General features: G+C 46.8%; 4 protein-coding genes and 2 pseudogenes across 7 annotated transcripts; 5 read left to right on the forward strand and 1 right to left on the reverse strand.

The window, feature by feature from the left end:
- Nucleotides 1–247: 247 nt before the first annotated feature.
- LOC120700168 (receptor kinase-like protein Xa21) lies at nucleotides 248–6,006 on the forward strand. Its single transcript, XM_039984382.1, has 2 exons — nucleotides 248–2,341; nucleotides 5,834–6,006. The coding sequence occupies exons 1-2, from the start codon at nucleotides 1,546–1,548 to the stop codon at nucleotides 5,860–5,862; spliced, it is 825 nt and encodes a 274-aa protein (XP_039840316.1). The 5' UTR covers nucleotides 248–1,545; the 3' UTR covers nucleotides 5,863–6,006.
- Nucleotides 6,007–10,552: 4,546 nt separating this feature from the next.
- On the forward strand, nucleotides 10,553–14,389 carry LOC120700169 (LRR receptor-like serine/threonine-protein kinase EFR). 4 transcript variants are annotated; one of them, XM_039984383.1, is made up of 3 exons: nucleotides 10,553–10,907; nucleotides 11,403–13,775; nucleotides 13,883–14,389. In XM_039984383.1, the coding sequence occupies exons 2-3, from the start codon at nucleotides 11,738–11,740 to the stop codon at nucleotides 14,260–14,262; spliced, it is 2,418 nt and encodes an 805-aa protein (XP_039840317.1). In that variant the 5' UTR covers nucleotides 10,553–10,907; nucleotides 11,403–11,737; the 3' UTR covers nucleotides 14,263–14,389. The 4 variants fall into 4 exon arrangements, with proteins under 4 accessions (XP_039840317.1, XP_039840318.1, XP_039840320.1 ...); XM_039984384.1 differs by having other exon boundaries at nucleotides 11,406–13,775; XM_039984386.1 differs by having other exon boundaries at nucleotides 10,777–10,907; nucleotides 11,399–13,775.
- Nucleotides 14,390–15,196: 807 nt separating this feature from the next.
- LOC120700170 (39S ribosomal protein L41-A, mitochondrial-like) lies at nucleotides 15,197–17,871 on the forward strand. The gene is made up of 4 exons (XM_039984387.1): nucleotides 15,197–15,336; nucleotides 15,423–15,620; nucleotides 17,001–17,065; nucleotides 17,488–17,871. The coding sequence occupies exons 2-4, from the start codon at nucleotides 15,473–15,475 to the stop codon at nucleotides 17,575–17,577; spliced, it is 303 nt and encodes a 100-aa protein (XP_039840321.1). The 5' UTR covers nucleotides 15,197–15,336; nucleotides 15,423–15,472; the 3' UTR covers nucleotides 17,578–17,871.
- Nucleotides 17,872–19,803: 1,932 nt separating this feature from the next.
- On the forward strand, nucleotides 19,804–20,762 carry LOC120701602 (annotated as a pseudogene).
- A 1,052-nt stretch (nucleotides 20,763–21,814) lies between these two features.
- On the forward strand, nucleotides 21,815–22,770 carry LOC120700172 (putative RING-H2 finger protein ATL71). Its single transcript, XM_039984388.1, has one exon. The coding sequence runs from the start codon at nucleotides 22,027–22,029 to the stop codon at nucleotides 22,543–22,545; it is 519 nt and encodes a 172-aa protein (XP_039840322.1). The 5' UTR covers nucleotides 21,815–22,026; the 3' UTR covers nucleotides 22,546–22,770.
- A 97-nt stretch (nucleotides 22,771–22,867) lies between these two features.
- On the reverse strand, nucleotides 22,868–25,732 carry LOC120700171 (annotated as a pseudogene).
- Nucleotides 25,733–26,543: the final 811 nt, after the last annotated feature.

The raw sequence follows: 26,543 nt of genomic DNA on the forward strand, positions 1-26,543 counted from the left end.
ATGGCCAGCACGCAGCTCCGTCGAGCATCGCTCGTCGGTGCCCTAAGCACCCGCCGGTCGCGCGCGAGGGATTTGTCCAAGATCCACGGCGGTGATGGCGAGCTTCGGCACGGCGACGACTACCTCGGCGACAGCAGGCGCACATGGAAAGGGCCGAACCTATGCGGTGGGTCGCGAGGCCACTCAGGACCAAGTCCCAGGCGTGCGCTCGCCATCAGGGTGGCGTCCGTGGCAGCACGGTAGTCGTTGCCAGCCACGGTGGCCCTCAGGTAAGCCCACCACACCCCTTCTTTAGGTCTGTGGTTAGGGTTTTTAGGATTGGGGAAAATTTTGGTGATTTTTTCCTGTAGCTAGGGTTTTGGGTTTTTGGGATCTTGGGGAATTTCTTAGGATTAGTACTTAATTGATTCAATTCCCCTCCTTCTGCATACTTAATTCAAACTCTAGTATAGTTTAACATAATTTTTTGGGCGTGATCTTCATATTAACAGAGGCAAGATCATGAATTTCACAACATGAACACATGAACAGGGGCCTTTTGGTATGAACTTGGGTTCAAACTTAGGACTAGATGGCTCTGGTGCCATTGTTAGATGTGCAGGATCATCTAGCCCAAGAGAGAACCACAAATAGAGATGGAATTATGGACATACCTTGATTTACTTGAGCACCCTGCCTTTGTTCTTCTTTTGTTCTTGCATCTAGGGCTTGTTTTGTTGGAGGTGAGCCCTTCCTGTGGTTTCTGTGTGATAGCTGAGATTGGGCAGTTTGGGCTAAGGTAGTCTATTTTTGCTTAGCTTTTCAATCACCTTTGTTTGGGATGCCTTAGCCCTATATATATGCACAACACCACAGGGGGACAACACCATATAGGGGTTTCTAGAGCCCTATAATCAAGAGCCCAAATTCAATTAGAACTTGTATACTAACAGCAATTATTAGTCAGCAGATTTTTATTTTAACGCTGACATCACTGCCGACATGATCAACCCAACACCCAGAACCTTTGCCGTTCACTGAAGAAAATGCAGGCCTGAATCTGACAACAATCAGGCGCTGAAATGCTCGATTTGAGAAACACGTGCGCGCACATGGTCCGGGGTGTTTGGTTGTTTGCAAGTGAAGATTATTATGCCCTTTATTTAAAAAAAGATTATTATGCCCCATCAGAAGTGTTTGCGACGATTCCTTTCCAGGAATTTTTCTGCGTAAGTTCGGTCACATGGTATTGTATCAGGCTATCAGTTGGACATAAAAGACAGCGGGGCACGTTTGGATACAAGTTTCTTAGTTGGACATAAAAGGTAGTTGGACATTAACAGACTGCAGGGTAGTGTGCCACCTGACATTGGTAGGCTGAAGGATCTCAAGGCGCTGAACCTGGAGTCTAACCAGCTTGAGGACAAATGGGACAGGGACTGGCCTGTGATACAAGCACTAGGGAATTGCAGTAGGCTGTTTGGGCTGAGTCTTTCTAGTAACAGGTTTCAAGGTGTGCTTCCCCCTTCTCTTCTCAACCTCACCATTGGCATACAACAAATCTTAATGAATGGAAACAGGATAAGTGGTTTGATTCCCCAAGAGATTGGTAAATTGAGTAACCTTCGTGTTCTTGCGCTTGCTGACAATGCCTTGACTGGTACCATTTCAGACACCATTGGTGGTCTTCGCAACATGACTGGGCTAGATGTCTCTGGCAATAACTTATCTAGTGAGATCCCACCTATGCTTGTTGCAAACCTTACTCAGCTTGCTTTCCTGGATCTGTCACAGAACGAATTGCATGAAAGCATACCCGAGAGCTTTGGAACTATGAGAAATATTGTGATTCTAGACTTGTCGTACAATCAGTTTACTGGCATGATACCAAAACAGGTTCTCAGTCTCTCCTCTCTAACCCTGTTCCTTAACCTGTCTCACAACATCTTCTCAGGTCCAATACCTTCAGAAGTAGGTAGATTGACCAGCCTTGGGATTTTGGACTTGTCGAACAATAGGCTCTCAGGAGAGATACCACAGGCGCTCTCGCAATGCCAAGCGATGGAGTACTTATTTCTGCAGGGAAACCAGCTTGTTGGTATGATCCCCCAATCACTCAGCTCACTAAAAGGGCTTGAATACTTGGACATGTCACAGAATAACTTGTCCGGTTCAGTGCCTGATTTCTTATCAACATTGCAGTACTTGCGTTACCTGAACCTGTCCTACAACCAGTTTGACGGACCAGTGCCGGCAATAGGAGTATTCAATGATTCAAGAAACTTCTTTGCTGCTGGGAACAGAGTTTGTGGTGGTGTTTCGGAGTTGCAGCTGCCGAAATGTTCTGTTACTGATAACTCTGGTAAGAGGTTATACAAATCAAAAACTGTACTGATCCTGATTATTGTAACAATCCGATTTTTAAAATTCAAATAAGAATACGAATTCACCAAAGTTTAATGAATTTTAGCCAAATTTGAACCTTACACGTGGCCCCCACCTGTCAATCTCTCACTCTCTCTTCTCCCTGTGCCGCACAGTGCGCGGTATGGAGGCCGACGCCTCCCGAAGCTCCCCACCGCCATGCGCTGTCCGTCGGGGAGCCTTCCCCGTTTTCCCGGCCGGCGACGTCGCCAAGTCGACCACGCCGCCTTCCCGAGCTCGCCACCTGCCTCACTTCCTTCTGCGCCTCGTCTTCCTCTTCTTCTCCTCCCTCGGTTCGCCATGAACGGCGCTTGAAGCTGCTCGCGTTCGCCGGCCGATTTCGCGAGTCTCTCCCCATGGATTTCAAATCCATCGCACCCGTAGCTCCCTCACCTCCCTAGCTTCCTTCCCAACCCCTCCAAACCTAGCCCCAAGCCCTATCTCGCCGGGAATCGGAGATTTTCCGACCGTCAGCCATTAAAGTCGCCCGAGCTCCACCTCAACGTCGAACTCCCACCTCCGGTCCCCGTTTTCTTCGCCCATCAGCTCAAATCGACTCTAGGTGAGGTATTGATGCTCATGCTCTCCGTGTTCCCGCACGTTCACGAGGTTTCCGCGCTCGTTCCACGCCATGCCGCCGCCGTACGCCGCGAGAAGCGCTCGCGTCACCCCGCGCCACGCTAGCGCGCGCACCGAAGCCGCCTGCTCTCGCTGGTGCTCGCCTCGCTCCACGCCGCCGCCGCCTGGCTCCGCTTCGGTCAGAACGCGGCCGTGCCGCCGCCGCTCCCCTGCTCTGGCGCCGCCGCCGTCGCGCAGCCGCGTCGCCACCACCGCCCTGCCCCACCCCCGCACCGCGCCGGCGCCACGGGCCCAGGCGCACGAGCCAGAGGCCCCGCCGCCGCGCTGCTCGCCACCGGCCGCCGCCGCCGCCGTGGGCCTCTCCTCCCCTGTTTAGCGCAGCCGCTAGGGCGCCGCCGTCGCTGACCCTCGCCGTTGCCTAGGGCCGCGCACACGTGCGGACCCCACCGAGCCGCTGCTGCCGCGCCGCCGCGCGGGCCGCTGCCGGCCTCCGCCGCTGCGGGCCCCTCGGCCCTGCGCCTGGCACGCCGCCACACGCCGCGGTGTGCGCGGCCGGGCAGAGCAGGCCGCCCCTCCCACTGACCAGTGGGGCCCGCTGGTCAGGGGGATTTAGTGGGGGGTTTCTTTTATTTTGTTGTTTAATTTCGGTGTAATTTGTAAAATCCATATTAAATCAAGGAAAAATGTGAAAAATATGAAATAAATTTTGTTAGATTTGTTAGAGTAAGATCTATGTGGGAAAAATATCCGTGCTGGAAAAATAACCTTTTTACCCCTGCAAAAATTTAAATTGTGTTTAGTCTTGCTTAATTAGTTTCTATAAATCTATTCATCCAGAAATTATGAAAATTTTACAGTAGTGTACTTTAATTATGAGTGTTTCACTGTAAAATTTTCATGTTCATAATACATAGTTTAGTACATGATTATAGTAGGTACTTAACTAGTGTGTTTAAATAGGGATAAGTAATGTTACATGTAAATTCTGTAAGGATTATGAGAAATATGTTAAAAGTGTCTCCACTGTTTAGATTATGTTTTATACTCTAATTCGATACTTAGGTCATCTAATTGTTCTTAGCACTTAGGGTTTAAGTTAATTATCACCATACCTGCGTCATTTTATGTAAATTGCTAATTTGTTTAATGTTTATCTTTTAATTGCAAAGTCATGTTGGCATTTACTCATTGTCTCATATGCATACATATAGAATCCGCGACCGAGGAAGTCGTATACGAGGTGATCGCGGAGCCGCAGGAGCAGACGGAGCAAGCCTTGCGGAGTTTCGTGACGACCCGGCCCAAGGCCCAGTGGACACTAGCACTGAGCAGCAGCCCGCAGGCAAGCCCCGGTGCATAACCCAATAATTTAAATTATGAAACAGTATATATGTATTACTTGTGCATTACGTTTTTAGGAATTGATTGAAACCCTAGTTGCATGATCCCTAAGTTCCCATGAATCTTATACTAGTATGTGTAAGTCGATAGCTTTGCCATACTAAATAGGATCCGGTAGAAGTCGAATAATTCCCTGTTACTCGCGAGAGATATAGGATGTCTTTATGATTTGATTATGGAATATTAGAATTTGGAGGAAAGGAAAGGGTTTGGAGACCGGGTGGGAACTGTTTAGCCTGTCTGTGTCGATTGAGGAACGTACCGTTGTTGGCCCTGCTGATCATGTTGAATTGTACTAACTGCATGCCGGGAGTAGGAGGTAGTCGAAACCGGTAAGCCGAGTACTGCCTTGCTTCGAAAGTACTGGAACCCGCACCCAACTCCTGGGGTAGTTGAGTAGTCGCGGAGAAATGGGGATGCATATGTTTACTTTTGGTGGTCTCACGTTGAGCTTGGCTGACCATATGTCATTGGGCTGTTTCCTGTAGTTCGAGGCGGGGAGGGGAATGGTTGGCTCGTATAGTCCGACGGGGCATATGCGTGCCGTGTTGTTTAGGTCCACCTTGCAAGGTTAAATCGGATCGATTCGCCGTCAGTCGCTCTCGGACATGAGCACCTTGATCTCCGAGTCACATCGTAGTAAGAACATGGAAGGGAATGAAATGATCAATATGGTTGTACCTAATCAATTATTTTTTCCACACTGATTGGTGTAGAAATGCAAACCGTAGAAAATAGGTACTCATTCCTAATCTTGAGTTAAAATATTGAAAGTAAGGACTCACTCTTAGTTGTTTCTCCGCAAAATAACCCATAGCCAGAAAGCCGTGCATGTCTAGATAGTGGGCTATGTATACCCATAGTCGGGTAAATCTTGCGAAGTATTAGTATACTCAGGGTTGTGGCTCAAACTATTTCAGGTCAGGATGAGATAGACTTCTGCCCTTGTTGTGCTAAGTTCATCCAGCTTGACGCGGATGGTTGGGAGGTGGCCGGACCAGATGCTTAGTCCTTGCTAGTTACCAAATCACACACCCGTTGGCTGAGTGTGTGATTCGATACTGTGTTTCATGTATTATAGACGTCAGGTTTCCTATATCGGACTTTGTTTTAAAATAAAGTTGCTCTTGTATATTATTTATGTAATTAAACCAGGTTTGTAGAACTTAATGTACTCTACTCTGTATTGTAGTTGTATTTATATGTACTCGATATGTTTGTACTGCCTGTGCTCACCTTCGCGTGAGACTACTAGTGTTTGTTTCGGTCAGAAGGTCCGTTCCGAAAGAACTGTCAAATTAAACCGTTAAGCCAAATGTGCCTGATGTGTTCAAATGATGGCCATTTAGCTTAATTTTGAGTTTTAATTTAGGGGTTCTATCACAATTATTACCATAGGATCTTTCTTGGCCCTAATCCTCACACATGCACGTTTGTGACGTTTGCAAAGCGACTGAATCAGCAGCTTGTGCAGAGTAATGAGAGTGAGACATCTCATGCGCCAAAGTTGATAGAGGAGCACTGGAAATTGTCCTATGCTGAACTGCACAGGTCTACTGATGGGTTTTCTGTGGCTAATCTCATTGGTGTTGGAAGCTTTGGCTCAGTGTACAGAGGAACACTAGGTAATGAAGGGCAGGAAGTCGCAATAAAAGTACTGAACCTCTTACAGCATGGTGCCGAGCGGAGTTTCCTAGCTGAATGTGAGGCACTGAGAAGTATCCGACACCGCAATCGAGTAAAGGTCATCACAGCCTGTTCAACCATGGATCACAGTGGGAATGATTTTAAAGCTTTGGTGTATGAGTTCATGCCTAACAGAGACCTGGACAAATGGCTTCATCCATTCATTGGGATGGTGAGAGTTCCTCTCGGATGCTAACCATGGGTGAAAGAGTGAGCATTGCCCTCGACGTTGCTGAGGCTCTTGACTATCTCCACCACCATGGCCATGTCCCAATTGTCCACTGTGATAACCGAGCAATGTCCTTCTTGATAACGACATGGTTGCCCATGTAGGAGACTTTGGCCTGTCACGTTTTGTTCAGGGAGCAAACAGCAACTCATTCCAATACATTCCTCCAGGTAACTAGGGGCTCTGAATTTGTTCTACATTTTCTCAGTAACACATAAATCACATAACGTCATATCATTTGTTGATCTTTACCCCATTAATATTTCAGAGTATGGAATGGGTGGTGAAATTTCGGCGGAAGGCGATGTCTACAGCTACGGGATTCTCCTCGAGATGTTCACTGCGAAGCAGCCAACCGACCCTCTGTTTCAGGGAGGCCAAAGCATCCGCAGCTATGTTGCAGCAGCTTACCCTGGGAGAGTCATGCAAGCCGCTGATCCAATGCTGGTTCAGCACAATGAGAATAACATGGATGATGGAAGTTTAGAGGAGTGCATGATGTTAGTGTTCCGAGTCGCATTGCGATGCACGGAGGAATCACCAAGAGCAAGGCTGATCACTAGAGATGCCATCAGAGAGCTAATAGCTGCGAGGGATGCTTGTATTGCTAGAGATTATAGAAGGTAGCTACTAGCTAAGCTAGCTGCATGTACACCTGCTCAAATTGTTGTACAACACATTTACATTGTCTTGGGTGCTATGCTTTAGTAGGCATGTCTGTTGAATGATGAAAGCATAGCCTGAAAAAAGGAGAGCATATGCAGCACAAATGAATAAGAATTTCTTGATCTGCACAAATGTAGTGTGCGCAATTACGTTGTTCAGTTTGAGAGTGACCTTGTGTAAAAGTGTTGTCTTGCAATCTAGTAAAGTTGAGCTCATAAAGCCTAATTAATATTTTCTTATCAGGGAGAAAGAGAGGCATGTTTCAGTGGCGTTTTCTTCAGAAGCTTGACATTTGCGATCAGTGTGTCAAGGGGGCAGAAAAGGATGGTTTTGGCAGGCGGCGACGTGGCGTGCGCCTGATAAGTGACGTGATGAAGTGGATGGAGCTGAAAGAAGCCACCTTATTACCCCGGCTGGAGGCGGTGAAGGATCCCATGCCCCTCTTCACATCGACGACGCCCCAGCTGCCACCCCTGTGGAGGTGGCTGCCGGACTCCAGAAGGTTCCGGCGGCGGTACTGAATCATGATAGTATGTTGCTTGTACTGAATTATGGTCTGAATTATGGTCATGAGAGTATCAGATTCTGACGAATCATGGCCTGAATCTGATGAATGGAACATGGCCTGAATGTTTTAGTTATTTTTTGCTCATTGTTTCAGTCATTTTTAAGTTATTTTTTGCTCACTGAATGTTACCTCTATGACCTACGCCATCTCTGAATGCCATTTCAAATCAGGTTGCCATTCAGTATCCAGGCTAAGTGGTTTTCTTTAAGTATCTTTGCTTGTACTGGAAGATGTAGCCTTTGCTGTCCATTCAGTATTCAGGTTGAGCACATAGGCATATGATTGCCATCATGCCTTCTTTCTGCATTCAGAGTTGAGAGTAGCAGCAACCAGCTAATGTTTTTTTTTTGTCTCTGAATTCTGTAGTATTCAGAATGCTTGCTGTTACTGATTAACTTCCTTAACACTGGTTTTCAGAAAATCATGCTGAAATGGACTCAGCATTGGAAAAACGGGTTCAGAAAATGTGTCTCACTGTTTTGGAAGGAGGGGTAATAGCTTTGCTGTCAAGATCTGAAGGATAGACAATTTCTGTAAACAACAAGATGATCTGTCACTAGTAAACAACCAGCTTGGGTCTAGCAAATAAAGTATACTTACTGCAGATTAAAATATGCCGAATTCCATGTCAAGGAGCACTTGTGGAACGTGGTATATGTAACTTACTTAATATTCATTTGATTAGCCAAGGCCTACCCTTTCAGAATTCGTGGATGTAGACCAAGCTGCAACTGAATATTCAGTCACTTGTTTCAGCTTATTTGGTTGTGATTTAATACCTGGCAAAGTGGCAAGAATTTAACAGCAGTGAGCCACTGACCAGCTCTTTCTCTCTGCAAGAGCCAAGAGCTGAAATCTTTTGATCAAAAGCTAGCATCACTAAAAATGGTGTGCTCAGTTAATGCAGAGACATACACCATGCCCAGCCACAGATACATGAGCTGAAAGGAAATTAAACTATATTTTGAATTTCCAATGCACAGGTCTGCTCTCAACATGATTCAAATGCATAGCACTGCATTTTTGCAAAAGAATTCAGAATTTCCAATATTGTTGTTTCATTCAAATGGTGTGTGTGTGTGCAGTCCAAGAGCAAGTTCAGAATGCAGTTCAGACTGAATATTCAGGCCATAGTGACACCCAAAACAAATACAATGAACACAGTAAACATAGTTTATACAGTAAACATAGTTCATATGATCAGAGAATTACAAGTTCATAGCTTCAGAATTACAACACAGTAAACATAATTTATACAGGAAATGTTACTTAAATGAGAAAGATCATTTCATCCCCTACAGTAAGATTCATTGCCCATGTATTTGCCACAAATGCTCAACAAGGTCGTCACGAAGCTGGCTATGTGCCACGGGGTCTTCGATCTTTCGATGCATTTCTAGAAATTGTAGATTCGGTCTTCATCTTGTTTGGGTTCCACAGGTGTTCCCACATGGTCATACACAAAATCTTCAGGTTGACCCCTTTCATCCTCTATTATCATGTTGTGCATGATGACACATGCTGTCATGATACGCCACAAGGTCGTCTGGTCCCAAAATCGAGCAGGTCGTCGGACGATTGCAAACCGAGACTGCAACACCCCAAAAGCTCTCTCAACACTCTTTTTCTCAGCTTCTTGAATCTTAGCAAAGTGTGCTGTCTTGTTACTACTTGGATTTCTAATTGTCTTGACAAAGGTGGACCATGAGGGATAAATGCCATCTGCGAGATAATAACCCATAGTCCTCATCCGATGACGAGTCATCTTCAAGCAACCTCATGAGCAATGAGTCCATCTGCACATAACCCACAGAAAAATAAGTTGCAAAATTAATCTAGCTTCACTGGAACTAATTTGATTAATAGGATCATAACTGAGGTCAACTGTTCTAGGCAATGTTTGGTTGTGTATATTTGGTATGTGAATTTTCAGATTTGTAATCAGAGCACCATGAAAGAAAAACTCCAAGCACATAGTGCTATTAGCACATATTACAATTGTATTTGTATGCCTGTGCAGTAAGTATTATTAGCACATATTAGCTGTTGCTCAATAGGTGGAGTCTGCAAAAGAATTACAAAAGGAATCTGCAGAGAAGGACCTTGGACCTCACCTCTGAACCTGCAGTGGGAGAATCTGTAGCAGTAGGAGAGCTACGTTCAGAGTCGCGGCCAACCGAAGAGCGAGAATCTGCAGTAGGAGCACAGCAGCAACTCAATTTAATCTGCAGTAAGTCGGGGAAGGCAGGTCCAGCCCGCCGCCGCCGGACCGGGCGCTGGTCTGCCGCTGGACAGGGCGATGGCGCGCCGCCGGACAGGGCGCTGGCGACGGGGAAGAGGAGGACGAGCTTGTTGCCGAGCAGGACCTCCTGGAGCTTGGTGCCGAGAAGGAGAAGGAGAAGGCGGTGTCGAAGCTTGCCAGCTCGCCCGTGGCGCGGTCCCAGAGCGGCACCGGCCGCGCGTACCGCACCCGGCCGACGCTGTCACTGATGCTGTCGCCCCTGTGACCCTTGGTGAGCTCGACCACGGGCTTCTTGGCGGTGGCCTGCCGCCGGACCGGGCGCTGGCGTCCCTGCCGCGCGCGTCCGAAGTGGAAGATGCGGGCGGCGAGCGCGAGGATGACGACGGGGAAGAGGAGGACAAGCTTTGTGCCGAGCAAGACCTCCTGGAGTTTGGTGCCGAGTAGGACCTTGCGGAGGAGGGCGAGGTCGGGCTTCTTGCGGAGCGAGGAGGAAGGCGCCGGCGCCGGCTCGCCCTGCTCGCGACGGGGGAAGGAACGCGAGGGGAGGGGAGGGGAAAGGAAGATGTGACTGACAAGTTGACCCCACGTGACAGGAGAGGGAAAGCGGAAATGGGAAAATCTAGTTGCCAGAGCACTTCTCTCTTATAAGTTAAAAATTAGAAAAAAAATTCTCCTATATGGTGAGAAAAAAAAAGAAAAAATCAAGCTGTTGGAGTTGCTCTTACCTCCTATTCCCTCGCAGCCCATCAGGCATCACCCCCCCCCCCCGCCCCCCCGATCCCCTCTCTCTCTCTCGGAACGCACACACGGAGGCGGAGCAGAGCGCTCGTCGCTCTTGGCTCCCTGCCGCACGGCTGCTGTCCCCCCAAATCCCTAAATCGCAAAATTGAAATCCCCCCAAATCAAGAACCCTAGGGACGAGCGCGGCGCCCAGCGGCTGTCGTCCAGCGCCTCCGCGGGGAGGGGACTGGGAGTCCGGCGGCTCGGGCTGCAGGGCCTGAGGGCGAGGCGTCTGGCGACGTCGACGAGGGTGCGAGGCACGACGGTCGACCAGCCGACCGGCGGAGGTTCGACGCCCGGGTGAGATAGCAGCCATTGATGTAGCAAGAAATGTGACAGAATCTGAACCAGAGGTAGCTAGCAATGAACCTGAGCTTTCCATTATGCTTGTTAAAACAAAGGTGCGCAATAGACATGAGCTTGTTTACAAGCTTCTCAAATTGGTGATTGTACTTCCAGTTGCCACTGCTAGTGTTGAGAGAATATTTTCTGCCATGAACTATGTGAAGAATAAATTGAGAAATAAGATGGGGGATCAATATTTGAATGATTGCTTGGTCACATTTATTGAGCGCGAGTTCTTTATGCAAGTGAAGGAATGTGATATCATTAACCGCTTCCAAGCCATGAAGGAATGCAAAGTTAAAACTACCCTTAGAAGCCATGAAGTAACACTGTAACATAAAGTTAGAGCACTGATGAGAGCTACATTATTGTAATTTTTTTATGCATTTTGTAAGTTCCTTTTGTTTTATGGATATATCTTCGAATTGATTAATTGAAGAACTTGTACCTTTATTTCTTTGATTATCACTTTTACTGTTCAATTGAATTTTTTTTCGAGTTAGAAGATGGGAATACCCAACTCTGGAATCCTGGCTCCGCCACTGCCTCCAAGCTCCGGATATTGCAACTGGAGTACAACAGCCTTGTGGGGAAGATCCCGGACAACCTGAGCAATCTGCAGGAGCTGGAGGTCTTGGATGTCGGCTCAAACCAGCTGTCCGGTGGAATCCCTCTGTCACTCGGTTCACTCTCGAAGCTAACATACCTGGGGTTGTACTTGAACAATTTATCAGCAGACGTTCCAGCATCTCTTGGTAATCTCTCATCGCTCGTGGATTTATTTGCAGACACTAACCAGTTCAGTGGCCAAATACCAGAATCCTTAGGACGGTTGACGATGCTCAAGTCTCTTGATTTGGCTTATAATCAGCTGAGTGGCACCATCCCAGCAAGCCTATTTAACATCTCATCAGTTGCTACGTTTGAATTGTCTGGCAATAATGCTCTTTCAGGTGTCCTCCCTTTTGATATAGGTGTCACTCTCCCAAATCTGCGAAATCTGATCCTGAATGACTGCCAGTTGAGTGGTCGAATTCCACGCTCCATAGGGAACGCATCACTTCTCAGATATATACAACTTGATGACAATGAGCTTGAAGGAACTGTGCCATTGGAAGTAGGCAATCTGAGGGATCTTGAGGTTTTAACACTGGGAAACAATCAACTTGCTGATGAATGGGGAAGTGATTGGGAGTTGATGGCCTCGCTTTCCAACTGTAGTAAGCTTTTTTATCTCGCTCTTGATTCTAACAACTTCCAAGGCGTGTTGCCGCCTTCTATCGCCAATCTCTCCAACACGATGCAAAAGCTTCATCTATCCCAGAACAAATTCCATGGATCAATTTCTTCAGATATTTGGAAACTTTCGAATCTTGCTATACTTAGTCTCCGAGGTAACTTCTTAAGTGGTAGCATACCACCAAAAATTGGGAATCTTTACAAGTTAGGAGCTCTAGACTTGTCCCAAAACAACATTTCTGGGGAAATTCCACCTACGCTGGGTAACCTAACAGGCCTTTCCATGCTTTACCTCTTCCAGAACAGCTTACAGGGATCTATACCCACAAGCTTAGGGAACTTGCAGAACATTGCTAGTTTAGTCCTGTCATTTAACCAGCTTAATGGCACAATACCGATTGAAGTCATTAGCCTCTCCTCTTTAACCAGTTATCTTGGTCTGTCATACAACTTTCTCTCTGGTCCAATCCCGTCAGGGGTGGGCAAATTGACGAATCTGGTATTACTGGACCTGTCAGTAAATAAACTAACTGGAGATATTCCAACGACATTAGGTAAATGCGTCGAGCTTGTACAGCTTCAGTTGAATGACAACCTTCTTCAAGGTGTCATTCCACAGTCCTTGAGTGGATTGCAAGGAATACAAGAGCTAAACTTTGCCGGCAACAACTTATCTGGCTCTGTTCCAGGATTTTTTGGTGATTGGCCAAACCTGGCATATCTGAATCTGTCCTACAATAATTTTGGAGGCCCCATTCCAGTAAAAGGTGTCTTCAGTAATGCAAGTGCATTCTTCATAGATGATAATAAGGTTTGTGGGGGTATTCCAAGTTTACAGCTGCCCCAATGTCCCGTGAAAGAATCTGGTTCGGAGAAGAAGAGACTGAGGCGAGTAGCGCTTACAGGCATTGTTGCTGGTGCTATGTCTCTGCTGCTCATTCTTCTCATAGGCAGTCTTGTCATACTGATCGTGAGGCAAAGGAAAAAGGTCCCAAATCTCCCTTTATCGGAAGATCAACATTGGCAAGTCTCATTTGAGGAGATACAGAAAGCAACGAATCAGTTCTCCCCAAGTAACCTCATAGGCATGGGAAGCTTTGGGTCAGTTTATAGAGGAACTCTGAGCCCAAGTGCACAGCAGGTTGCAATCAAGGTCATTGATCTTCAGCAACATGGAGCTGAGAACAGCTTCTTGGCTGAGTGCCATACCCTGAGAAGTATTCGGCATCGGAATCTTGTCAAGGTGGTCACTGCATGCTCGAGTATTGACCACCATGGTAATGATTTCAAAGCATTGGTCTATGAGTTCATGCCAAATGGGGACCTTGACAAATGGCTACACCAGAATCTTGCAACACAAGACGAGACACCTGAAACTAGGAGGAGGCTAACCATGTCCCAGAGGGTGAACATTGCGCTCGATGTCGCTGAGGCTCTTGACTACATGCACAACCATGGTCAGGTGCCCATTGTCCACTGTGATCTGAAACCAAGCAATGTTCTTCTCGACAATGATATGGTTGCACACGTGGCGGACTTTGGGCTGGCACGGTTCATTCGTAAGGCTGTGAGCAACTCAACAGAAGAAAGCAGTACCTCGATTGGAATCAAGGGTACCATTGGATACATCCCTCCAGGTACTTCAAGATCTATTGCTTTATATATTGGCAGTTTCCTTGTGATGTTCCTAACCAAATTAAAGGTTCTTAAGTACATTGTCTAATGATTTTCTTATAACCTGCAGAGTACGGAATGGATGCTCATGTTTCCATCCAAGGTGATGTATACAGCTATGGGGTTCTTCTGCTCGAGCTGTTCACTGGAAAGCGGCCTACAGATGGTTCATTCCAGGGAGGCCAAACTCTCCAAAGTTATGTTGCAGCATGCTATCCTGACAAGATAATGAAGATAGTTGACCCAACTCTACTGTCTCTGGACAACAGATGTTTGAGCAAAGGGGGCATTTCTTGCAACAATATTGATGCTGAGAAGCTGCAAGAGTGCATGGTAACGATCTTGCGAGTTGGTTTGCAATGCTCCCAGGAGTCATCAAGAGCTAGAATGCATATCAGGAACACCATCAGAGAACTTGAGACGGTAAAGGATGTCTTGCTGAACTACTGATGAGACTGACGGGTATACAGTAACAGGATGAAAAGTAGTTGTTATGGATCAAGGTTTCTTATGTGCGTGTGTATATGTTGGTTCGGTTGAATTTCCCATCAGATCTATTGTTGTGAGACATTGTATATGATGAGTGTTTGTGTACTGTTGTTTCTAATTGTGCATGGCAGGTAAAATTTCTCTCATCCAGTCACTCCAATCGCAAAATGTCTTCTGATTGCCAGACACCAAGCTGCTTTTGATAATCTGGAGCAAAATTCTGAAGAACAATGAGCCATTAGCTCTCGAGTCACCTGGCAAAGCTTATCATACCATGACATTTTTTTTCTGAAAGAAACTAGGACAACTAGTTCAGGTCATTGCATTGAGAAACAATACATTACAAGAACGTTTGCAAGATCAGGATAAGACAAGTCAATATGTAATCGTATTTGGACGGTTTGTTTGTCCAATGTCCAGACATGTCCATTTGAGCAAGCAAGAAGCAACAGAGCGTACGCTTAATAAATAGTCCACAAAGCACAGCTGCGCATACGAGAACCAAAATCTATCATTTCTTCCCTAAAAACTTCTACAAATTGAATACACTATTCCAACAATTTCAAAAGTATTATTCAATTTGCAAATATACCGTTACAAAAGTTAACCCATATACTGTTGATTTTGTTTCCAAATTATTGAATTACGCTTTGTAATTTTTAATCAAGTTCAAAAAAAATTGTTGATTGTGGGTGTGGCATATGAATTTTTACCCAAAGTGCGTTTAAAATACCGAACATTACAAAAATTATCCACTTATGTTTCATAAAATTGTTGGAGTAAACATCCAAAAATTTTAATGTCTATAAATTGCACTCATTTTGAAATCTAGACAAAAGTGAAAACATTAGTACAAGTGTAGTAGGAGTAGCTTTACAGTACCCAGTGGTTTAAAAAAAAAGAGTACGTGGGCTGTTATCCGGTCCTCCCAGTGGTGGGCTGCGTTGGGCCTGTCCGATGCGATCACATTCCAGCAAACCCTACCACACCCCCACCACCGCCGTCGCGCCGCCTCTGCTCCCCTTCGCTGATCCAGTACGGCCCCCTCCTCCTCGTCCTCGCGCCGCCGTCGCCGATCTCCTCCGCGTCGCGCTGATTTTTTCGCCGCTGGGCTGCCGCAGGAAGCTGCGGGGACGGCGGTGGGGTTGTTCGCTAGAGGCGGTGTTTGAGGATGCCGCTGGGGTTGGTGCTGAGCTCGCTAGGGCGGACGATGCGGCGGAAGCGGCTGTCCTCGCTCGACATCCTCTCCTCCAAGCGGGCGCCCCGGGACTACTACAAGGGCAAGAACTGCAAGCCCACCGGGTTCCACACCCGCAAAGGTAGCGTAACTATTCACTGCCGCTCCAGCTGTTCCTGCATTCCCGGTCGTTAGGACTACGTTTTACTGCAATTCGCCATTCCGTCTCAGCCTGCATACAGTGATCATTGAGCTATTGGAATGAGAATTCGCAGGATGACGATCTATGCTTTCAGGGTAGCGTGACATAGAGACTAAAAACTTGATGAAAACTGAAATAGTGGCGGTTGTCCACACTTTTACCATTCGAGTAATTCTGTTTCCGATAAATTTAACATGAAGAAATTTCTCCAGGACCATCATGTGCAAACAAGACAAGTAGCAATAATGCTCGGTTGTAACATTATGTATTAATTAATGTGCAATGGTGCAAGATAACCAGAGACCCCATACTTATGGGCATTAGAGTGTAACACACAGACTGTATGCATTCCCCCTTAAAATTCAGGCTTGGATTTTTGCGCTCTATAGCCTACCCCAACTTGCTTGGGATTAAAAGGCTTTGTTGATGTTTGATGTTGGATTTTTGCGCTCTATGGTTATCTATCGTGGACATCTTATATTGCATTGCATTTTCATTTTAATATTGTACAAAACAATGCTATGTAACACAGTTGTTTTTTCGTAAATATCTATTCAAACGCCTAGAAGGCAATAAAAATGATAGCAAATAATGTAGCGTCAAATTCAACTTCTGATTAGACAGTACAAGATTATGCTACTTTGTTTGCAATTTAATTAGTGCCTCACAAACATAAGGCCTTGTGCTGAAAAATAAATAATGTCAGCTGAAACTTAGTATTGTTTTGAGCTAAGTGAACTGGAGATGATATGCATTAAAAAAAAGGGAATCAACAAAATATTCTCCATTTTTTATAGTTGAATCATGTTTTTATTCTTCATCCATTGACACCTGGTTGATTATCTCCTGTCTCTATATGTAGATCGATATATGTGATGTGTGGTCTCATAGATGATAATGCATTTGCTCATTGAACCTAGATCTTCCATAGTTTGTAACCACCATACTGTAGTTGTAGAGATCCTATAAGTTATCCTTTCCAACACATTCTTAATTTGACTTGATTAAGTCAACATCTTCATTCGTTTTCATATTCACCCTGTTCGCTGTGCTGGTGCTGGAGGCTGCTGCTGGAGTGGTGTGAGAGAAAAATACTGCTAGCTGGCTGGTGGCTGGAGGCTGCTGCTGGAGTGGTGTGAGAGAAAAACACTGTTGGCTGGTGCTGGAGCAGAACAGCAGAACAGGGTGATTAATAATCGTTTTATATAGTCACATAATTTTTAGTTGCATTCGATCCTTTCTGATTTGCACGACGCATGAATGAAGAATTTTACTTGAGTTCTTTTGTACACTATCTTAAAAGGTTACGTGCTTTTGCAGGTGGATATGTGATAGTTGATGAGAAATTGCCAAGATTTGTAGTCCCTGACTTGACTGATTTCAAGGTAATTGGCATAATACTTTTTGATTCACACTTTACAGACTTAGCTAGCATGTTTTAAACATGAAGCATCAAAATGATCTTCATATCACAATTTTGTTGACTGGACAAATTTGGATCACCAATGGCCCAATGTAGGTGAAAAAAATGTGAATCTGTGAAAATAGGTAACACCAAAGAAAAGAAAATAATGATAATGCAAACTCAATCCACACAAAAGATGTTTCCAAAATTGCGAGTTGGTGTTATGAGATTTATTACTGTAGCAACTTGAGTTCAGTATGAAGAAGGAAACCACCTGAAAATGGACAACATTCACATGAATCGTCTCATGTGGCAAATATGAATTGAGGCACAATCTTTTCTGCATGTTCATGTTCTTATCAATTCTGGTTTATAATAAATGTCTTATGCAAATAACTGCAGCTGAAGCCATATGTATCACAATGCGCCAGGGAACTCACAGCGTCCACTGCATCTTCTACTTCAGCAGAAACTACTGAAAACAAGAGCTGATCTCTATGCAACTGCTCTAGTGACTGCCTACATTTTGCGAGAATGTAGTCCAGTTTTTATTTTCATAGAGAGTGCCCTTGTCCATGTTCAGAGGTTATGGACATTTCAGATAGCTTTCATGTAATGGCAAACCTTATGGAATAGCACAAGTTACCTTGAAGTTTCTGGTCCCAGATGCACCTCGTACAGAGCATACATTTCCTTTTTGTAATTTTGCTTTTGATTTTCTGAAATAACAAATATTTAAGTCAAGGACCATTTCTTATTACAAGAACGGTGCTGAAAAGATGCAAAGAGGGTGCAGGGAGGTGATCCTCCAAGTTGGTTGGGAATGTTCCCAGAAATCCTCCAGAGCAAGAGTGCTTGTCAGCAATGCCATCAGTAAGCTTGAGGTGTTCAAGTTCAATGATGTCTTGCTGAACGACTGATATCTGACTTGGAGTTTCTTAGCAAATACATGACAAAAGTATTTGCATTATAACATGACAAAAGTTCAAAGTTCAATGATGTTCAAGCTCAATGATGTCTTAGCAAATAGTACATCAGTAAACTTGAGGTGTTCAAGTTCAATGATGTTCAAGCTCAATGATGTCTTAGCAGCAGAAACAACAGTATTTGCATTATAACATGACAAAAGTAATAGCATGTCACAAATCAAATTATTTGTTTAGTATGTATTGATTTGGTTGAATCTGTATGATCTCTGCAGATGACTTGTGATGAGTGGTCCTATACTGTCGTTTCTAGCTTGGCAAATATCATTCCAGTTGGAGATATCTCCTGATTGCATCTGATAGCAACTGAAACAAAATCCTGGGCAACAATGATTACAGAAGCTTTCAGATTTTCTGCCGCATCTGAGATCATCGAGTTGCAAAGTCTAAACACCTCACATCAGAAGGATCAGCTGAACCTGCCAAACACACTAGGGTATAAACAATTGATTCAAACTCGTTTACATTACAACCTTGCATCAACAACTCGCCATTCTTTTTCAAAAAGAAACAAATAACTGGTCATTGTCAATGCACGCTCATGGAAATACAAAAGGCCGGGTCCATTTTCCCAACAAGAAAGCAGACAAGTGAAGCAAAGTTTCAATAAAATTTTGAGATTTGCTCGTGCGATCCAGCGTTCAGTCAAACGAAAAGTCCGATAACTTCTCGCTACTGCAACCTCAGGTATTGTACCGGTCCATCGCACGTTCATACACGTCAATTTGTAATATTTTTTGGACGGCTTCGCCCATCTGTACAAGCAACAGCTATGTGTATGTCCATCTGCACAAGCAACATGGTACCTCGGACTGAATAGTCCACAAACTTAAGCACAGCTCCATGATCATGGTATCGCCAAAAAGAAATTTTCAATGATTTTTTTTAGCTTTAGGCCTTGTTTGAGAGACAAATGTTTTCGAACCATACGAAATTCGGTCGGTTTTCCATGAAATTTTGTGTTTCAAAAAAAGCAAGTGCGACACCTACTTTGGCTGTGAATAGTAAACCCATGGTCCGCGGGTGACGGAATTTGAACCATGGTCACCCAGGTGCCTAACCTGTTGGACTCTATCTTTGCTGATGGTTACATGGATCCATTTGTTAATTTCTCAAGAATCTAGATTCAGAAAAAGGAGGAGGAAAAACAGAATGTTCATTCCTGTCAGATCAAGCTACAGAGATCTCATTCCCTGCATAATTAAGTGTGTGCTTTACCGCCTTAATCACCCGTTTAAGCACCCAGTTCTTCCATCATTAAATATAATAATAACAATCTAGGCCAAGAGGCCACCTTTTTAGCTGCGTGTTCCATTCATAATTAGACACGAATATGTCTCAAACCACTGATAAAACCTAGGCGAATTCGACAACCCGAAAAGGCCGCAAAGACTAGAGAGTATAAAATCCGGAGAATTTCGGTGGCGAGGCAGGTGGTTTCGGGAATAGCTCCCCAGGGAAGCAACGAACAAAACAGTGGTAAAAGAAAGAGATTAGCCAGTATATGGCTAATTAATTTTTAATTAGCCACGTAAACCCGGTCATTAGCGCGTATTGACGCTAACATAAACCCGTTCATCACCACTGCCGTGTGCCGCGCTGTGCGAATCTCAAAGCGTGATCGACGGCTGGGAGCTGGCCTGTGACCGAGGTGGCCGCACGAATCTTGGCGCAGGGAGACGAGTATAAGGGCAAGGGGAGGCAGACGAGTGAGACGGAGGGAGCACGCGGCGGCGACGTGTTGAGGTGAGGGAGAGAGCACGCGCGGCCGGGGTCCATGTTGGCGGCGGGGGCATGGCTAAAGACTACGTGCTGATCCTCGCCTCGGTGGCGGCGCTGGCCGTGATCTCGGCGGCTACGTTCCTGTGCTCCCGGCGGAGGCGGGCGCCGTCGCCGTCGCAGCGGCGCGCCGCGGCGGGCGACGTGGAGCTCGGCCAGGGCGCGGCCGGGATCGATGAGGCCGTCCTGGCCGGGTACCCGACGCTGGTGTACTCGTCGACGTCGCCGGAGAAGGGCGAGGAATGAAGAAGCCGCGGGCGCACCGGCCGGGTCCGACGCGGCGCGGTGCGCGGTGTGCCTGGCGGACTACGCGGACGGCGACGAGCTCCGGCGGCTGCCCGACTGCCGGCACGCGTTCCACCGGGGGTGCATCGACCAGTGGCTGCGCCGGAGGCCCACCTGCCCGGTCTGCCGGGCGTCGCCACCGCCGCCGGCGGGGAAGGCGGCAGCCAGCGCCGCCGCCGGATCATGAGGTCGGTGGTGAGGCCCCGGCGGCGTGTGCGACGATGCATGGACAGCGCGTTCAGCCAAGAGAGTTTCTTTGGTGTTGTGACCATTTTGCGTCGTATAGCCATAGCTTGGAGTTGGACAATGCTGAGGACAGGACCGGAGACCGGCGAAACTTACAAAATTCTTTTGTTATTTTCAAATTGTTTTTTTACCTTCTTTCTTGTACAAAGCTTGTGCAGAGTAGATCATGGGAACGCATAAGGCCATGTACTCCTTTGGAAATGGCTGTGCTTTTCCTTTCTCAAAAGGAAAAGAAAAGAAATAGTTGCTCTTTTTATGTTCTGCCCATGATCCAATCTTATTGTGAGATAGACACTACACGCAAAAGACAATGGCGCGTGTACGATGTTGTTCAAACTGCAAAGAAGAGAGAAGATGCATATACTGTACTACTCATTTTTCCTTACCATTTTTTAATGTTCTTGCTCCAGCTTTGAAGTGCAAATATGGTTTTACCCTTATTTTTTTTAACTTTGTGATTTTTCTCTTTATTTTTTTCACAAGTCATTGCGATTTTGCCCTTATTCTTTGCGTATTTGCCTCTATTTTGACCGCTGACTAGGGGTAAAATTGTATTGACCTATGAATAGTAAAGGATAAAATCACAAAAGTTAAAAAAATAAGAATAAAATTACATTTCAAATTATAGGATAAGAACTTAAATGGCCCATGATGAAATCGCTTTTGAGTTTGGAGAAAAGAAATCTCGTTCGAACTTCGAACCTCTCCCAGCAAATTACCAAACCTCGCTGGGCCTGTTTTCAGCCCGCCGTCTTTTCCTCGAACACTAGAGTTTGGCGGGCCCGCTAACCACTCTAGCTACCCAGCACACTTCCTAAATTCCAACAGTCTGACCACTAGCTTTGTCGACACTCATCTCATCTTTGGCCGCCACAATTAAGGGGACGAGAGAGAGAGAGAGAGAGAGAGAGAGAGAGAGAGAGAGAGAGAGAGAGAGAGAGAGAGAGAGAGAGAGAGAGAGAGCACTGCCATATAGGAGTAGTATATGATCAAGATTCAATGGTTGTGAAGGTAGACCGAAGAAAGTCTTTGTTCTGAATATTCCCGCTCTTTCGTTTTAAGAAAAAAAATCCTGTTCAGAATGCACCTATCGTTGAGGTCTTGAAGATTCTAACGACTAAACTAAGTTCTCGTTGCAATCCGACCCCCCTGAATTGCAATACGACCGAGTAGCTCGTAGATCACAAACTAGACATCATCATTCATCATGTACTCATCTCATGTCGTGTAAACCTGACAGTTCGATATGTGAATGGGCTTTTGCGCACGTCTTCTACGCAACTCAAGAACAAAACTTGACATGGAGGTCAGTCAACAAAACGCACAAGCAAGCCATGTCTCGTGACTGACACGCTTGTTCACGAAGAACAAGCTTTCTTTTTCAGACATGACTAGTCCGTCTGTCCTTTCAAAAGGGACACGATTGTCTGAAAAGTCAGATTTGGATGCAGCCGGATGGTTGCTTGCCGGGCGTACCTTGGCTTGAATGCAGCCTCCCTCAACCACTCATCAGCTCGCTTCGCAATAGATAGACTGCTGCACCAATTCAAAGTAGCTCCATCCATGGCTTCTATCGAGTAGGTTGCACGCACGCGCGCCATGCAACACCAATCTGTCATCTCCGCTAGATAGCTCGGCCGGCAGGATGGTGGAGCTGCAGGTCGCCCTCGCCGCCGTCAGCGTCACGGCCGTCGTCACCCTCGCCTTCCTCCTCCGCATGTGCTCCCGCAGCGCCGCTCCTGCGATGGCCACGGCGGCGGCGGCGGCGGCGCGCGCGGGGGAGTGGCGCGCCTGGGCTGACGCGGGGACGGACGACACCGTCGTCGACGTCGAGGCGGGGCTCGACGACGCCGCGCTCAAGGCGCTGCCCAAGGTGGTCTATGAGGTGGGGGAAGCGGAGGCGGCGGGCAAGGCGAAGAAGACTGCCGCGACGGCCGCCGGTGCCGCCGCGGCGGGGGAGCCGGTGGCGCCGTGCTGCGCGGTGTGCCTGGGCGAGTTCGCCGGCGGGGACGTGCTCCGCGTGCTGCCCGAGTGCGCGCACGCCTTCCACCAGCTGTGCGTCGACCGGTGGCTGCGGCTGCGCCCGACGTGCCCCGTCTGCCGCTCGCCGCCGGTGCCCAGCCCCGCCGCGACGCCGCTCGCCGCGCGGCCCACCCAGCACTGATCGATCTCATTTCTCGGGCTCTGAAGTCTGAACCAGGGTTGTGTAAAGTAAAATCATTTTTGTGTGTGAAATGGAATGGAATGCAAGAGCAAATATTGGCAATTCTTTCTTTCTTTTTTGTAGAAGCTGTCCATTTTCAGTGGTCTGAGATAGAATATTGGCAATTTGCTGTTCTTTGTGTCACAATCAAAATTCTGAAATCACTTATGGCTCAATTTTGCATCTTACAGAGGAGAAATCACTTATTTTATTCATCACGTGTTGTGTATGATTCATATATAGCTGTCATCGATCATCGTCATTCCTGTGTGCTCATAATTTTTTTCTAGCAGGAAAGGTGTACTGTATGTAACATACTTGTGTCTGCAGAATTAAAGCAGAGAAACACACACAGACGATATTACTAATTGATTACGAGTACTAGAAACGTGCGAAAAAAAAATACGAGTACTGGAGATCGATTATGCTTGAGCCACCACTACTTGTTCTTGGTTGGTGCCTTTCTCCCTCGTTTCCGTGTGCGACGACCTGGTATCTGGCAGGGATGAGCGCGCTGACGTCGTACCTGGAACCGATCTTCATGATCACCTTGTCGTCAATCTGTGACACGTAGGCATCGCCGTCGTACTTGAGTATCGTCAGCTCACTCGCCGGCGTGATGCCGTTGCGCTTCCGCACTGCCACTAGTGCCGCGATCTCATCCTTGAGCCCCCAGTCGAAGAAATGGTCATAAAACTAGCTAGAATGAAGAATCGAGCAAGAGCAGCGTTAGTTAGCATCGGATGGAGACCAACCATGTCGGCCGATCATGTCCGAATTAAAGCGACAACCAATAATATGTATACTCACAATACATGGGGTGCCGGGGTGTGTGAGGGTGTATGCATAGCCTTGCATCACCTTGTCGGAGGGGAATGGCCACATGGCCTGCGTCGAGCCGGTGTCGTGGTTGTCAATGAAGGTGACGGCCTTCCCCTGTGGGTCGATGAGCCGCCACAGCTCGCCCTCCACGGCGGCGTTTAGGATCCCCTTGGTGGTGAGGTCGAACACTGTCGCCGGAGACGCCCCTGCCCCGCCGCCTACATTGTCGACCCAGTCCACCAGCGCCTGCCGGTGCGGGTCCTGGTTGTAGAGCGGCTTCCCGTCCCCGCCGTACGCCATGCTGTTCCAGATCTCGGCGACCACCCAGCTCGGGGCCGTGCCGTTGATGTACACCCCGCCGACCTCGGCGGAGTACCCCTTGGCGAAGTCGAGGCGCCAGGCGTCGAAGCCGAGCTCCGACCTGAGCCAGAGCAGCCACTCGGTGAGCTCGCGCTGGACGCGGGCGTTGAGGTGGTCGATGTCCGGCGCCGGTGTCGAGGTTGCCCGTGCCGTCCGAGTACTCCGTGTCGTTGCGGCAGATCATGTGGGGCCCCCAGTCCAGGCGGCCGTCCGGCCTGCCGCCCTCGAAGATGCAGTTGATGCCGCGGGCGTCCTTGTAGTCGGCGTACCGGTGGTTGATGACGATGTCCGCCACCGCCTGGATGCCCTTGCTGTGGAACGCTGCTATCAGGGACTTGAGCTCTGCTGCCGTCCCGTACTTGGAAGTCGTATAGACGGCCAGGCAAGTAACCATCGGCGGAGGCGGAGTGCGAGGCCGGCGGTAGCCAGACGTGCGTGACGCCGCCGCCGGCGATGTCGTCGACCTTCCCCGTCAGGAGGTTGTACCACCCGCCGCTCTGCTTGCACGACTCCCAGTTAAACGCCTGCATGCGCCATCGAGAGCAATTTTAATTTTCAGACAAGGATACCATGCATGCAAATCGAAAGGGAAGATACTACCTGCCCAGTCATTTCTCCCGAGCATGCAGGACGAAGTATACGGATTTGAAGTATTAAACGTAAATTAATAATAAAATAAATTATAGATTCTGTCTGTAAACTGCGAGACGAATTCATTAAACCTAATTCATCTATTATTAGCAAATGTTTATTGTATCACTATGTTGTAAAATCATAACGCAATTAAACTCAAAAAAATTCGTCTCGTAATTTACATATAAACTGTATAATTATTTTTTATTCACATTTAATACTCCATACATACATCGAAACATGCGATGCGAAGTTTTTGATCAAAATTTTAAGGATCACACATCAAATTTGATGCGTGATCGAATGCGTCGGCTAGGGTTACCTGGAAGAGGACCAGGCCGGATGCCAGACCAAAGAGGAGGAGCAGGGTCGACAGGCAGCACAGTGCCCTGTTCCCCCATTATATTGTTCTCTCTGACTCTCTGTGTTCGCTATGTATCCCTCTGTTGCACAGGAAGTCTACACTGACTTGGGAATGAGGTGAGGTCGCAGCAGGAACTTGTGGCATCCGGTGAGGTCGCAGCAGGAACTTGCTGGGTATTTATAGGAGAGAACCTAGCTAATTTGGTGTACTAGGAAAGTAGGAACTGTTGGTGATATGTCTAAAGCCCATCATCATAATACGGTTTAAAGGTCCAAGAGGATATTAATCCAAATGGGATTAGAGTTATTAATGGGCCTATGAGATAGAAGCCCATTAGTACGCTCTATATATACGAGGGAAGGGCTAGGGGGGCGAGACCCCTGTGAGCCGCGCCACCTCCTAGCCGCCGCCCCTCCCTCTCTCTCTCGGCCGCCGCCCATGACGTGCATGCGGTGCTAGCACACCGACGCCCGACGTTTCATCCCCGTACGTGTGGACTCCGTGGAGGCGCTGCTACGACTGCTGCGCTGATCGGCTGCTGGGATCAAGTACGAGGAGCCCAGTTCGTGGGACGTGATCGACTACTTCCTCTACATCGACGCGCGACTTCTTCCGCTGCACTGCGCGTCTAGTGGTAACGATCTATGATTTTCTACTCGCAAGTGTCTTGGGTATATGCGGTAGTGATGCTAGCGTAGCCTACCCGTTTACCTACAGTGGTAACGATCTATGATTTTTGGTTTGGATCATTAGCATATAGGTGATATGTTGTTGTAGTAGATTGGATCTATTACTTTTGCACTGTTTGATTAGATCAATTGGTCATAAGGGGTTAAAACTGGAGCGAGTTGATTGCGCGGCATGTGACAAAAGATTAGTTCGTGTTCTTTCTCTATTATGCATACGACATGTCCCTACCGGCTGGAATCACCATCAGGGACTAACTGTGTGCATAGTCAGCAGATTGAACCAACAGATCGAGGTCATGTGTAGATGCAGTCTTCTCAAGTGCAAAGTTTGCACGGTCAATGTGATTGACCTAGTGAAAATTGAGGCATTATGAATGGCTCGGATTTGAGGTGATGCGATCACTCTGATGAGATTTTCATAGGGATTCCATAGACCGCTGTTGCTTTCTCGCTATAGCGGCTTCCTAAGCGCTACTTTGGTAGAACACGTCGTACGCCTAACTTGTTTTTGCAGGGTGTGATATGAATGATATGGCCTCAATGTCATGTGATGATGTATGTGATGATTTGTGCGGCCTGCATGTCGCAAGTTAACACAACCGGGTTGAGGTTGCACCATTATTGTATAACGACCTGCGTGTCGACTTGTGATGTTTGAATCCTCATGTAATTATTTCACTAACTATTAGATGTAGTAGCTTAGTATCTTTTCATGGAGGCTTCAATCATGATGGCGATGATGATCACCACAAGACAGGACGGATGGCAATGGAGGTCACATTGGAGCCATGGCGATGGAGCCCATTGTGATGCAAGAGGCCATACTATTCACAAAATAATATGATTATATGACTGTGATGTTTATTTTTCTGTCATACTATTCTTTCATGCTTTTACATATGGTTGATGTTTTAATCATGATAGAATAGCTTTCCTCAAAAAAGGTTGAGTTTTTGATGCCTTTTACCAATAGCTGTATCTATAAATTTTGATCGTTGTGTGGTAGGTTTACCAAAGTAGAGTACACTCAGCTATCACTTTTGTATAGGGTGGATGTCGGACATTCACAAGCATAGTATTGGTTTACTCAG

Source organism: Panicum virgatum, chromosome 3K (assembly GCF_016808335.1).
Source record: "Panicum virgatum strain AP13 chromosome 3K, P.virgatum_v5, whole genome shotgun sequence".
Lineage (NCBI taxonomy): Eukaryota > Viridiplantae > Streptophyta > Magnoliopsida > Poales > Poaceae > Panicum > Panicum virgatum.